At 37.1% G+C, this 15,719-nt stretch overlaps 1 protein-coding gene across 9 annotated transcripts in view; it reads right to left on the reverse strand.

The window, feature by feature from the left end:
* Positions 1–15,250, reverse strand: part of LOC127503891 (RNA-binding protein 27-like) — a 30,583-nt gene extending 15,333 nt beyond the window's left edge. For 3 of the 9 annotated variants that reach the window (XM_051878083.1, XM_051878081.1, XM_051878080.1), the window contains exons 1-7: positions 15,062–15,245; positions 14,421–14,539; positions 14,199–14,317; positions 12,712–12,791; positions 10,304–10,512; positions 6,829–7,134; positions 4,237–4,455 (exon numbers count right to left, since the gene is read on the reverse strand). In XM_051878083.1, coding sequence (XP_051734043.1) covers positions 4,237–4,455; positions 6,829–7,134; positions 10,304–10,512; positions 12,712–12,791; positions 14,199–14,317; positions 14,421–14,539; positions 15,062–15,120 — 1,111 coding nt within the window. In that variant the 5' untranslated portion in view covers positions 15,121–15,245. Of the gene's footprint in view, positions 1–4,236; positions 4,456–6,828; positions 7,135–10,303; positions 10,513–12,711; positions 12,792–14,198; positions 14,318–14,420; positions 14,540–15,061 lie in introns of all 9 variants that reach the window. The other 6 variants (XM_051878084.1, XM_051878079.1, XM_051878078.1 and 3 more) reach the window with 5 other exon arrangements.
* Positions 15,251–15,719: the final 469 nt, after the last annotated feature.

The raw sequence follows: 15,719 nt of genomic DNA on the forward strand, positions 1-15,719 counted from the left end.
CTGGCTCAGCGGCAGCGCGAACACAGATTTGAATGAGTTGTGATCGTACTTGTCAAAGGTTTAATAGACACAGGCAAATTATTGTCATTTAGGAATAAGACTAAGTGGATGTTTGAATTGCAATCTTTTAACGATTAATCGTGCAGCTATACAATATAAATATAAAACAAATACAATGATAAATTAATAATGATAAATAAAACAAATACATATGCATAACTTAGAGATATATATACAGGTGCTGGTCATATAATTAGAATATCATCAAAAAGTTCATTTTTTTATTATAAATTATTTTTAAAAATGAAACTTTCATATATTCTAGATTCCCTACATGTAAAGTAAAACATTTCAAAAGTTTTTTTTTTTAAATTTTGATGATTAGAGCGTACAGCTCATGAAAGTCCAAAATATTAGAATATTTCCTAAAATTAATCAAAAAATGGATTTGCAAAACAGAAAAGTTAAAGTTCTTTAAAGTAAGGCTTGGTAGTCCTTTTCCTGAAGATGTCTGAGTGTGGTGACTCTTGATGTGCTGACTCCGGCTTCATTCTACTCATTGTGAAGCTCTCCCAAGTGTTTGAATCGGCTTTACTTGACAGTATTGTCAAGCTTGCGGTCATCCCTGTTGCTTGTGCACCTTTGCCTACCCAATTTCTTCCTTCCAGTCAACTTTGCATTTAATATGCTTTGATATAGACTCTGTAAACAGCCACCCCATTCAGTAATGACCTTCTGTGACTTACTCTCTTTGTGGAGGGTGTCAATGATTGTCTCCTGGACCATTGCCAAGTCAGCAGTCTTCCCCATTAGTGTGGTTTCAAAAAACAAAAGATACCCGGATTTTATACTGCAGGGATGGTCATTTAATGAAACTCAAATGTAAATATTCTAATATTTTGAGATACTGGATTTTGGACTTTCATTAGCTGTACGCTCTAATCAACAAATTTACAAAAAAAAAAAAAACTTTTGAAATGTTTTACTTTACATGTAGGGAATCTAGAATATATGAAAGTTTCATTTTTTAAAATAATTTACAATAAAAAAATGAACTTTTTCACGATATTCTAATTATATGACCAGCACCTGTATAATATAATATATATATATATATATATATATATATATATATATATATATATTATATATATATATATATATATATACACACACATACACACACACACACACACACACACACTGCGAATTCCAAATTATTATGCAAGTGGCATATCAGTAAGATTTCAGTACAATAAACATTCAGATTTTAGTTTTTCTAAGAAAATGTTTGTTTGTTTATTTATCCATGTCTTTTTAGATAACTGGTATCAATATCAGACAAAATCATTTGCCAGGTCTATGGAAACCCTACTTAGAGGTTGTTCCACATTATTAATCAAGTCACAGTTCTCATGCAATATGGGGAGGAAGAAAGATCTTTCTGAAGATGAAAAGTACGAAATGGTCCAATGTTGTGCACAAGGCATGAAAACAACTAATATTGTGTGAAAACTGAATGGAGATTATCGAATTATCATAAGATTTGTGATTTAGAGCACATCAGAACTCAGTCAGATAAAGTCTTATTAATGAAAGTTCCTGTCAAAAAAATTAATTGTATTAAAAGGGCAGCTATAAAAAAAGCCAGTGTTGAGCAGCAAATAGGTATTTGAAGCTGCTGGTGTCTCTGGAGTCTCAAGAAGCTCTCCATGCAGGCTGGCAGTTGTGCGTAAAGATGCATTTTAGCCACCACTAACCAAACCTCACAAAGAGAAACATTTACAGTGGGTGTAGAAATACATTTTCAAACAGTTTTATTGCTGTGGTGTTTTTTTGCAGCATGGGATAGTGCATAGTGCATTGTATTTCAGAAGGCACTATCCTCCTTTTTATACCATAACTGAAAATGGCCAGTTATGAACTCCACATATCTTGCAAAAGTCATTTTAATATGCTCAGAGACCCTAAAGGGACCTTCCATCTCACTTTCCAATATTCCAGCCCAAATCATCACCCGCCAGCTCCCCGTTGACGTCACAGTCTTGTTGGAACATGGTGGCCATTCACCAACCATCCAGAAATCCATCCATTTAGACCATCCATTGTAGTACGGCATTAGTCAGTGAATAAAACTATTTAAAAATCATGTATTTCTAAACCCACTGTAAATGTTTCTCTTTGTGAGGTTTGGTTAGGAGTGGCTGAAATGCATTTTTACACACAACTGCCAGCCAGCATGGAGAGCTTCTTGAGACTCCAGAGACACCAGCAGCTTCAAATACCTGTTTGCAACTCAACATCTTTCTTCCTCCCCATATTGCATGAGAACTGTGATTTGCTTAATAATGTGGAACAACCTCTAAGTAGGGTTTCCATAGACCTGGCAAATTATTGCCAGGTCATCATAACCCTTTGAAATAGTTACTGAAAAACTTCACTGGGTTAGAGAACATTGTTCAACGTATTGGTTTTGATGAACATTTTTAATGCACAAACTACACATTCTGATTCTGACATTACTGATTTGAATATTTTGAATAAATTTCTGTTCTTAACTGATTTTTTTCATATATTTCCCTGTAGTTGTCCAATTTGTCTCTCAAAAACTGATGTAATATTTATTATAAACTTGACAGGTGATTTTTATAAAATGCAATTTGATCACCACCTTCTCAGTTGTTTAAAACAGGGGTTCCCATACTTTTCAGCCCTCGACCCACAAAATAACAATGCTAGTAACTCGCGATCCCCACTACGAGGTGGTTAAAGTATACAAACATTGTGCGCAATGGCGCACACGCACTAACGCCTGTTTCGCACATACTCTGTTTGCGGTGCGCATTTTTTTCTGTGCCCATATTAAGAAATTAGAGCGTTCACACTGCACACAGATGCGGTCCATCAGCGCGTTCCAGGAGCAGTGCAGCGAACGTTTCTGCGCCGAGTCTATTTTTGCTGTGCTGCACAGTGCTGAATTAAAACGATAGCGCATTGTTCGCATTAAAATAAACATGTATTGACACCATAGATGCATATAATTTAAAGTCTCTGTTACACAGTTTACACATGGCTTTTTTGCCTCGGGTAAAGCGAGGAAAATGACACCTTACCAGGCATTTAGGTGAACAAGAAGACATAAACGATAGCACTCGTCTTTTCGTGAAGGTGGAAAAACAAAGTTCTTTTATGACCTGAGGGATTTCTTGTAAAAAGATCTAAAAGGAAAGAAAAGATGAGAGTCGCCTGTTTTTGTCTATTTTAAGTTTTAATTTAAAATGTTTGTGATTTTAACATAAAGCTTATGTTTAAATGTTTTGCCACTTGCGTGAGCAACATAATATAAATCTAGAGTATTACTTTATATAAATATAAAGTAATGAAATGAATAAAACGTTTAAATGTGGTGCGTTTAAATGTGACATCTATGAAATATAGTGCATACAAAAATAATCGCAATGCTGACACGCCATGTTCAGTAACAACTTTTGGATTTTAAATAAAAATAAGTAAATGTTGTGTTTGTGATATACATGGATCAGTTGCGCACTGCAAACATGGCATATGTGAAAACACAATAGCGCAAGCTGCATATGTACTGCAAAGGCATGACGGTGGTGCTTCTCCCCTCTCCTACGCTGGCCTCCCTGCGTTGTCTTTTTTGGTCGATATTAACCAACGTTTCATTTCGACAATAATATCCAAAGCTTAAAGCCTAAAGAATTACCTACGTACACATGTCTGAATGTTTTACATGGTGCTGTAAATTGACCTGCTGCAACTGATGCTGTTGCTAACATGTGGTTAATCTGTCGTAATCACCTCAGGAGTCACGGTCGAGGGGAAGGAAAATCGAAAGGTTGATGGCTTTTTTTATTTGCATGGTTTTTGATTTTAATTTAACTACTATTTTTAGTATTTTGTTACAATTATTGATAAAATATGCTATTTTTAATCGTTTAAAATTTTTTTGTTGATTTCTGGAAATCATCTTGCGACCCCTCCCTCGCTGTCTCGCGAACCCCACTTTGGGAACCACTGGTTTAAAAGATTAAGGCAATTATCAAAGTTTGATAAAATGTTTAATTTTCCAAAAAAAAAATCATACATTTTTACACGATTTGTTACATTTAATTACCCCTTGGCTAGCAGATTTTTTTTTTCTTTTTTCAGTTTACATAATATAACTCAACTGAAAAACCTAGTCTAGCATGCTAAACTCAAAACGACACTTACCTGGCATGGGGTAGATGCCTGGAGGCGGGGGCTGTCCGTGGGGAGGGAGGGGCATGGGCATGCCAGGAGGAGGTTCAGTCATAGGCGGCATGGGCATCCGTGGCAGGCTTGGTGGTGGTGGAAACGGGATCATGGTAGGAAGTGTGACGTCATCCACAATCAGAGGGTCATTACCGTGGTCAAAAGGACAGAGATCACCTCGTATACAAAATCCTTTCTCTGCAAACAAAAAGAAAAAAAATAAATCAACATCACAACAGTCTTTTTGGACAGTTTAAAAGCAGAAATATGAGGCTTGTGTGATATACAGTATGTTGTCCTTGAGGTAGGACTACTAGTCAATGTGGATGAACAGTCACATCTCTCTCGTCAACGTGCCAAATCAGTTTCTTTAGCAAGATCATTACACAATCAAGCTAACCATCCACCCCACAGTCATCCCTGTGGACGCTCCTCTCCAACTCCCAACAGTGTGAAAAATACCCCAGCTCCAGAAAGACAGGATAGTAAATATAAACTCTGCAGCTATAATGCCATTCCCATAAGGCCATGCAGTAAGTTACACCACAGTCATTAGTGACGCTTTAGAAACAGACACCCTGAGGAGTAAAATGTGTCCTTAGAGAATATCAAGACACTTCGATGTGTTATACATCATTTGACTTCGATTTTAGAGACATCCAGTGGCTGCAAAATAGTGCAGTGCGATTAATCATAACTGATTTTTCGATTTTGGCTTCCAACGATTAACAAAACACGATAATCGATGTAAAATGATTATTGTGCTGCTGCCACATTCTGCCCAGTGCAAATCCTTTTCTTCACAGCGGTGCAATTTTGTTCCTTCCTAACCTAAACTTAACATCCAAATCAGCCAAATAGGTGAGTGTTGTAAAATGCAGTCTACTGTTGCTTTCTGTGTGCATGCTCCAAGACGGTCAAATAGCCTACACACAAAAATGCTGAAATGCCGCACAGTTGGTTACGTCTTGAGTGTAAACAGTTGAGAAAGAAAACGTATATGTAACAATATAATGGATCCGTGCAGCTCCTAAAGTGACAGCAGCCTAATAAATCTGCTGCAGTCATTAAAAGGATAGTTCACCCAAAAATCAAAGTTACCCCATGATTTATTCACCCTCAAGCCATCCTAGGTGCATATGACTTTCTTCTTTCCGACGAACACAGTCAGAGTTAGGTTAAATAATGTCCTTGATCTTCCAAGCTTTATAAAGGCAGTGAATAGAGGATGAGATATTGAAGCCCAAAAAAGTGCATCCATCCATCATAAAAGAAAACCAGAATAGACGGCCATACGCACGTCGACTTGCACTAAAAGAGTAACCTCTGACGCAATGTAGGAGTATAGTCAGCTTTGACACCTCTCGCTGTTCAAACAAATAGGGCTGGGCAACAAACTGAAGCTCCTCTTTTCTCAAAACCCTCCAACATTTCTCTTTAAAAATTCTCGTTTTTGACTTCTAATTCATGACCGGTGTTTTGTTTTGCTCTCTTCTCTGCGCTTTCGCATTCATCAATACGTCATGCCTCGGGTCAGAGTTCACTCTTACGCCATAAATAGACGTGTACGGCTGTCTGCCGGAAGCTAGTTATTTTAGTTTATAAAGTTTAAATATGGATATTTTTCTTTTCACAAATGCATCACTTCACTTCAGAAGGCCTTTATTGACCCCCTGGAGCCGTGTGGTTATCTTTTATGATGGATGGATGCACTTTTTTGGGCTTCAAAATCATATCCTCTATTCACTGCCTTTATAAAGCTTGGAAGACCCAGGACATTATTTAATATAATTCCGACTGAATTTGTCTGAAAGAAAGTCCTATACTCCAAGGAAGGCTTGAGGGTGAGGACATTTTTGTGTTTTGAAATTTTAATGTTAATCAAACAACAAAAGACAAAGATAAAATCACACACTGCTCTTGAATGAATAATTTTTGTAGTTTTAATAAGGATTAGTGTATTTAATGTATACAGCAGAGTTATTTTACATTTGATTACTTTATTCAATTTCTGCTGTCTATATCTAAATACCACTGTTAGTACATCTTCAGTTTATTTAATTTGCATTTTTGTTCTGTTGTATTTATTTGTCAGTTCTGTTTGTAATTCATTTCTTTGTTCTTATTGTATTGCTGACTGTTTACTTGTCTTCTGTAACTGTTTTGAGGACCTTTTACTTAATTTAGTTAACCTAGTATTAGCTTTTGCTGAAGCATTGATAATTGTGAAATTTCACTGATATTTAAAATTACTCATATCATGAAATAAGGCTTTGATCACATCATCCACCAATAATCATTTTAAATAATTGATTGACCAAAATAATCATAATTGTGATTTCTGCCATAATCCAGCAGCCCAACTGCAAAACTTATTTGGACCTCAAGTATTAAAACGCTGAAATATCAAACCAAGTGGCATTTATTCAAGACAGACAGCACAAGCACACTTTAAGCGAAACATTCCACAAAATGTTAGGTTTAACATTAAAAAAATAGCAATAGCTTGGCCTTCATTTTGTCGTATGAGCATAATCACACCAAACCTGACAAAAGTGAATTCGGACTTACCGTCGTAGTCTCTGCAGCGGTGTTTGAGAGTGCTGCTCTTGTTGAACGTCTTGCCGTCTTTGTGGTTGGTGAAGTATGTGGACCAGCTCTCTGTAGTGCTGTCGGGCAGGTGAGCCGGTGCTACCACGGTTACGGCATTGGGGACGGAGGGGCTCCCTGAGGAGGGGAACTGGTGCTGAGGAAGGGGCAGAGGTAGCAGGGGGGGTGGATGGGTCTGCTGGTGGTGTGGGTTACCCATGTGGGCAGAGGATGGGTTGTAAGGCTCTGCGTCCTTCCGCTCCTGCTCAAATTTGGATCTGTGCTCGGCTAAGAGAAAGCACATTTTAAATGATTCATTTGTACAGAAGACAAGACTCATTTACAAAGAAAGAATTCTTGTCAATATCATTGCTTGATTAATAGCACAGTCAATGACAAAGAATGTCTACAGTAATTAAAAAAAAATAAAATAAAAATCTTTTAAATTATATTTTAAAATAGAGGTGACAACTCTTCGATTAAAAATGAATGAAATTACTCTAAAAATGTCATGGGGCATAACCGACAAGCAACTTTTTTTTTGCTTGGTTAGAAACATTTTCATATTCAAACATTACACAAATATGAGACTTAATCATTGTTTTTAAATATATTTTTCAAAAAAAGCTTTTTTTTAATATATCATTTTCTGTTTTGATTTTTTCCCAATATGTTGTTTGCACCACAAGATTTTGATACGTGTGCTTTTATTTCTTCAGATACTAATGAACTGTTGTGTTTCCAATGAAATAAAAACAAATGAGTATGCCAAAGCACTTAAGGTTTTCTTTAAAATAAAATTAATTCTTTTAATTCTTTTGATATCAGGACAGTAGAGCCGCACAATTCTGGATAAATTGAGAAACAATTTTTTTTTTTGTTTAAAATAAAGATCACGATTCTTCCATGATTCTGAACAGAAAACTAAACAACATAATTTACTAGAGGTTCTGACAAATGTTAATTGCTGCAGTCTATTTAAAATGTTTAATTGATTTGAATATAATATATATAAGTTTATAGTTCAGATATAAACACTGATGTCTACGGTGGTGATCAAAATAGAGTAAATCACCTTTTGAAAGTAACTTGGTGCTTCAAATAATGATTGTATCGATTACATCGTTACACCAGTAGGTAGCGACAAATGACTGTTAAAATGTATTTGTCACTGAATCATTCATTCAAGAGATTCGTTCAAAAACACTGATTCATCCAGTAATGAAACAAGTATTTATAAGTGAGTCATTGAATCATTCATTCAAACAGATTTATATTATATATCTGTTTTAACAGTCACTTGTCGCTACCTACTGGTGTAACGATGTAATCGATACAATCATTATTTGAAGCACCAAGTTACTTTCAAAAGGTGATTTACTCTATTTTGATCACCACCGTAGACATCAGTGTTTATATCCGAACTATAAACTTTAATCCCAGTACTTCTGTGATCATTTGAATATTTGTAACACACAAATAATGAAACTGTGTGGTTAAAAAGACTGTCTGTGAAGCCGCTTCATACCTATACATGACAACTGCTCTCTCTGGGTCAGCAGCAACGCCAACACAGATTTGAATGTTCCGCTGTTATTTTATCAAAGGTTTATTAGACACAGGCTAATCGTTGTCATTTAGGAATGAGACTGCGATCTTTTAACGATTAGTCGTGCAGCTCTACAAGACAGTGACATCACTGACTTTTTATACCCCGAAAAAATAGCAAAATAAATGATCATTATACAGGGGTGTATTTAAGTACTTCAATGTATACATTTCATTTATCCATTTATGAATAAAATAATATTTCTGGACAAAAAATTATCATTACATTACTGACCAATTAACCATTAAAGTACCCCTATTATAGATTTTTGAAAATTACCTTTCATGTAGTGTGTAACATAGCTCTAAGTGAATGAAAACATACTGCAAAGTTTTAAATCTGAAAGTGCACCGTATATAAAGTTATTGTCTCAAAAATAAAGAGTCAATTCTGAGTCAATTAAATGAGTCGTTTGTAAAACGAATCCCAAGCCGTTTTGTTGTGACGTCACAACGAAACATTAGCATATTGCCCGCCCACTTATTGCATGCACAGACACCAGGGAAAATTCATTTTTTCAACAATACCACAGCAGTACAATCTTTTGTTGTGTTCCCGTCATTTTACTGACGACTGCTTCTCAAACCTCGGGGAGTTTAACGCAGGATTCACAAAACGCTTGGTCTTAAAATATGGATCAATGCTCAGTTTATTTGGACCAGCTTGCTCCTCTGAATCTGAACCTGTAAGTATGATTAATAATTTATATTTTCTAACGATCGTTCAAAAATTGTAGTTTTGTATGTTATGTTGTGTGAAGTATACCCTAGTCTGTATGTGTCCTGCTAACCAGCTAACTAATGTTTCTGTAGTTCTGCTATTCAGATGTGGGTCCAATATTTTCTAAAAATGTGTTGATTAATGCAGTTTGTCTGTCTTATTACTTGGAGTAATGATCAAGGATGGAGCATGACTTTTGTTTATAAAGTGTAATGCATTATTAGCTATTCACGTTTGTGCTCGGCTAATGTGGAAGTTTACAACATAGCTGTGGGCTCGGTTCGCTACATAACTGTAAAACAAACTTTTTTTCCTCTGCGTTTTTATTACAGTAGAGTGGAGCTCTATCTGTTTTGTAATAGGATGTTAGGATGCTAGTCCGTGCTAACTAGTTGAAGTATTCTCTCTGTAAACAGTAAACACTCATTGTAATGTCAAACAATGATATAGCCATTTCTTTGTTAATAGTTAAAAAGTCTGTGTACACATCTGGCCTTAATGTTTATCTTATGTTAGAGGTTTTCAGCTTCGCCTGGCATTCTGATACAGTTCCCACAGGTGCACCTACATAAAGTATAACAGTGACGCTGCTATCACGTCTTATAAATAACGCAAACTAAGGTGACACTTACCATAAAGAAACGTCGTACTCCAGTCATGATTGCGAATCAGTTTCTGGTTCGACTACTTCAGACATTTCATCGTCGGACTCGGGCTCGAATTGATACGGTAAAATCGATGCTATCTTTTCTGTCGATACATTGTATACAATGTCTTGCGAATAGATAGCTGTCATTCAGTTATGGCAATGGCCGCGTGGTCAGGATTGGGCCATCTGACCAGAGCAGTGTAGGCTCACGGAAAGGAGGGGTTTAGAGAGACTGATTCTTAAAATTTATTGTAACAAATAGTTTACGAACTGAGGAAAAATTAAATGTGTATTATAAGAAAACAAAAGTGTTTTTTGACCTTGCATGCATGTAAACCTGTGGTAGGAGACTCCCAAAACAATATTAGGAACCTTAAAAAAGGCATATTGGGGCACTTTAAATCCATTTCTAAGAAATCCTCTGTTTCACACAAGTGAACAAAAGTATAGGTAAAAGTAATGTGAAGGATGGTCATTACCTCTCCTCGGATTGTGCTCTCTTTCTCGGCTCTTTCCACGGCTGCTGCTGCGGCTACGACTCCTGCTGCGACTGTAGCTTCTCCCCCGTGAGCTTCCTCCTCGTCGCTCATGCCGCTCCCGGTATGACTCTCCGCTCTTTCCGTGACGGTCCAGTTCCCGTCGCTTACGGTCGTCTCTCCTGCCATCTCTTGCCCTGTCATCTCTTGCCCTGAGGTGAGATGTACAGATACTGTGCGTCACTGATAAGGGTCTGAATTCAATATAATGGACAGCTTTGACAATGCCTCGTGTCAGGTATTCAGTATGTGTCTGAAACAGGGTTTCAGACACATACTATGGTATACTTAAAGCACCATTTACACTTAATTTAAAGAGTTTGGATTAAGTAAGATTTTTTTATAAAAAAAAAAAAAAAAAAAACACTTATTCAGCAAGGATGCATTAAATTTATTACACTGAAAAGTGACAGTAAACACTAACACTGTCACAAATAATTTCTGTTTCAAATGCAGTTCAATTGAACTTTGTAGAAGAAAAAATTCAAAGAATCCTGAATAAAATGTACCATGTTTCAACCAAAAATATTAGGTGCACAACTGTTTTCAACATTGATAACAATAAGAAATGTTTCTTGAGCAGCATATCAGCATATTAGAATGATTTCTGAAGGATCATGTGACACTGAAGACACTGATGCTGAAAATTCAGCTTTGATCACAGAAATAAATTACATTTTAAAATATATTCAGATAGAAAACTGTCATTTTAAATGATATACTGCTGATAATATATACACTGATGAGCCAAAACACTATGACCAGTCACAGGTGAAGTGAATATCGTTGATCATCTCCTAACAAGGCCACATATTAAGCTCTGGGTAGATTAGATGGTAAGCAAACAATCAGTTCTCGTAATCAATGTGTTGGATGCAGGAGAAATGGGCAGGAATAAAGATTTGAGAGACTTTGACAAGGGTCAAATTGTTATGGCAAGGTGACCGGGTCAGAGTATCTCTGAAACAGCAAGGCTTCTGTGTTGCTCCTTGTCAACAGTGGTGAGAATTTACCAACAATGTCCAAGGAGGGACGAACCACAAACCAGCGACATGGTGTTGGGCGCCCGAGACTCATCGATGCATGAAGGCAACAAATGGCACTTTTCCATTACATGGTACGGCTCAGTACAGCTCACTTAAATAGTACCACCTCAGTTGAGGTTCCAAGCGAGCCGTACCGATACTAAAATATGACGTGTAAACACTGCAGATCACTGATTGGTCAGAGATAATCGTCACTACCAGCATCATTGGCAATAGAGGCGCCGCAACTATATTCTCTTTCAGCAGGATAATGCACCCTGCCACACAGCACACATTGTTCAGGAATGGATTGAGGAACATGATGAAGAGTTCAGATTCTCAAAATTCTCCACATCTCTATCCAATAAAGCATCTGTGAGATGTGCTGGACCAACAAGTTTGCTCCACAGCGGCTCCACCTCACAACCTACAGGACTTGAAGGATCTGCTGCTAAAGGCTGTTTTATACTTCTGCGTCGGACCTACGCCGGAGCCTCTGCGCCATAGGCTATGCGTCTGTTTTCATTTATACTTCTGTGTCGTTGTCCACGTCGACGTGCATGCAGACCACTAGTAGGCAGTGTCCACGGACATGTTGAGTATCAAGGCAAAAGCCGAAGAAGCAGCTTGTCATGTACACTGTCAGAGAAGCTTACAAATAGAAGCGGCAAATAGGTAACGACTTTTGTTGCAGTTTGACTGCATGTGTCCCCTGAAACAGCGTTTTTCATTCCTATGGAATCTGAAAACGCTCGCTCTTCTCCTATTGCTCCGCGCCAGTTTTTTGACCTGAGGGAGGGGTTCTAGCAGACCAATCACAGCGCTTGAGGTCCGCGTAGAATTGACACGTCGTTACATTTTTGAGGAGGTGCACGTCAGGCTACGCGTGGTACACACAGCCTACGCTTGACGCAGAAGTATAAATCAGCCTTAACATCTTGGTGCCAGAAAGCACAGGACACCTTCAGGTTGTAGAGGCCATGCCTCGGCGAGTTGGCACTGTTTTGGCAGCACACGGAGGATCGACAGCATATTAGGCAGGTGTTCATAATGTTTTGGCTCATCTGTGTGTGTGTATATATATAAAACCATGTGATACCATGACTGCAACCGCCACAGTATTGTTTTGTTTGCTAGTTGCAGAAAACAGTGTACACTAAAGGTGAAAGAAGACAAACCAGACAGACAACTGAGAATATCTAACACCCACACAAAATAATGGGAAAAAAGCATATCTGTAACATTTATATGTAAAATTTATATTATATGAAAAAAATCTGTCAAAACACAAACAGTAGAATAAAGATGCGGCTCTTGGAGACCAACCTTGTTTCATTGAAGTCTGAACGATTCCTTAATGGGCTTCTTCTTCTTCTGTTATCCCGATCATCTTCAACATGAACAGTCTGAAAACAAATGTTATTGTATTAATATAAACACTATTTATTTATGCAGTTACTAGGGGTGTGACGAGACACGAGATCAAGTTCACGAAAACGAGACGAGATTTTTACACAGTATTTTTAAGAAACCTGCAGAAAAATAGTCTGCAGGTGCATTTGAAATGTTTTAACTAATCATCTTGTAATGAATGTCATTTCAGTTCTACTTCCTGAGTATGAATTATCATATGCAGTAAAAGACAACAATACTCAAACACTGTAAAAGGTTTTGACACAAACTCAAATGACTGGATTCTCCTGTATAATTTAATGAGTCTCTTCAGACCTTAGAACTGTACATGAATTATGAGCTTCTATAACTTTTGACTTCCTGACTGAACTCCTTTCCACAAACTGATCATAGAAATAAAAACAGTATAAATAAAAATGAATAACAGTTTTCTCTGTCTTATTGTGCAAACAATAGCTACAACCATAAAGAACTCTCTCAATATTCAAAGTGCAAATAGAGACCACATTTTTCATTGAGCATGATACAGAGCTGAGAGATGGTTACAAATACAAAGCCCAGCCTAAGATAGCTTTCATACTGGGAGATATCTGCATGCATCAGGGAGCTGCTTTTAAAATGCAGGGTATTGAAATCACGTTTGAATGTACGCTCGCGTTTTACTTCTGCTTTCGAATTCACTATCACACACTGTGAATAGGGAGCGGAGGTGCTAAGCGTGGATTCTACGAGATAAAACATTTGTCAGACGCTTAAGCTCTGTTGCGCAATGAATCCTCCGCCATGGTCTTGTCAGTTATCTCTCGTCACGTGATCAGTGAACTCTGATTCTTGCTGCATTACGTACGACTCTGCTGCTCGTATTGGATGAGTTGGATGGGACTGAAGCGACCATTATCCAACTGAATTAAAAGGTTTTTATTTTTATAAAAAGCAAAATGACACTGTAGGTTAGGTAAATGTAGCGGTGGCATATTCTATCCTAATTTCACCCTCACACTCAGTCATGGCAATATCACGAGACTGCTTTTCACCTCGACGAGAAATCTTGTCACATTATAATCTTGTGGCATGAGATCTCGTCACACCCCTAGCATTTACACTAAGAAGCTGTCATGATTATTAAGATGTATTATGCACTTTATATACACATCAACTGAATGTGATATGGTAGTTTTGATAGGAAAACTATGGCAAAGCAATAAAAAGGTAAATAACATTGTCTTTGGAAACATAGCAAGAAGTGAATGAACCAAAAATAGTTTAAAACACATTCTATAGTTTTAATAGTAAGAAAGAAAAAAATGACCCTGACTTATGTGCACATACATCAGTGATATATATAAAAAAAAAAAAAAAAGTTGTGGTTTTGTATTTCTGACATAAAGAACAGATTTTACCTCTTCCTTCTCCTCAAGCTTCTGCACTGGGATTTTACTTTCTTCTTTAGCAGCTGGATTTCCCAAATAATTTTTGGTGGTTAGACATTCAAAGAGTTTATCAACAAACCCTGTAGTCTCTGTGAAACATGAAAAATGAATATCAGAAAGGGCATGAATTTACTAATAACTGCATACTTATTTACACAGAACATCTGGGATGTTAAGACTTTTTACTGATACCTTTCTGAAGAAACACGTCCAACTGATCCGCACACAATGCTCTGAGTTCTTTCTCTGGTTTATCCTTCTTTACTAATGCCACAACATAGTTCGCCAGTGCAGATGGGTCAGCATCACATCTGTAAAAGATCTCAGGTTTAATCCAAAAGTCAAGTATATCCATGCAGGTTTTCTAAAACAACAACCACATAGTTGTTTACTAACAGCTTTTCCAAGAGGTCTGCTAGGATCCACTAAGATCAAATACATAACAAATTGGCAGCTAAAACAAACTCATACTGACTGTCTTCCTGCTGATCATACATGCCAAGGATCTTAAACTAAAATAACTTGTGCCTGATCCTTTTTTGGCCCAGTCTATGAAAACTATCAGGGTGTTTTGATGACCACCCCACTCAGCCAGCAGACCCTCTTAGCTTAGCTTCCTGCTACATGGTTCTAACTAGGAGGTGTGTTAGATTTCTGAACACTAGGAGCTTATAAATGAACATAACACAACTGAACTGTCATTTACACACAAATTCAAAGGAAACGATATCTATTCGCAGCGCGGATAAGTGATTTGAAACCCAGCTAATGTGTTAGCATGTTAGCAGCGCCAGTTAGCTTCACTGCTTCAAATGTCACTGTTAATCACTTACATGGGTTCAAGAAGTTTAGCCAGCCAGGATTTCAGAGCGTCAACATTATCAATAATCATCCTGACGCGCAAGTGATTAATACTGATAAAAGGCTGGGTGTTTATGCGCAACTCCTACTAGCATCGTCTAACAACACACACTGGGCCTTCTGTAGTCACTGGCACGTCGGACAAGCTGCTGGAGGTTCTCGGCAACGTCACAGGGAAACGTCACAGCGCAACGGCGGCAGCCAATCACAGAGCTGCTATTACATGCCATAGTTACCAGTTGATCTAAAACGTTTCCTAGAGACTCTACTCTGAATGCAAAATATAAAATAGTAAAGAAGTGTTTAATGTTTTAATTCCAACGGTTAAATAATTTTTAGGTTTTCGTTTATTTTGTTGTCTTTCTTTTAGTAATTTATTTAATAGTAATAATTATTTAATAATTATTACTTTAAGTAATCTTATTCGTGACAGTTTTCCATCAGAGGATGGAAAACTCACGAATAAGATATTGTTATTTTTTGGAAAATTCTTTGAATTAAAAATCTTTACATTAACTGGCTTTCTATTAATGCAATACAGTGAATGACAACCATTTGTGGTCTCCCAGTGGCTTGCATTATTGGCAGTTTAGTGTTAATTGAATAATTTTCACCAAAACAAAATATATC

This window comes from Ctenopharyngodon idella, chromosome 21, assembly GCF_019924925.1.
Source record: "Ctenopharyngodon idella isolate HZGC_01 chromosome 21, HZGC01, whole genome shotgun sequence".
Taxonomy (NCBI): domain Eukaryota; kingdom Metazoa; phylum Chordata; class Actinopteri; order Cypriniformes; family Xenocyprididae; genus Ctenopharyngodon; species Ctenopharyngodon idella.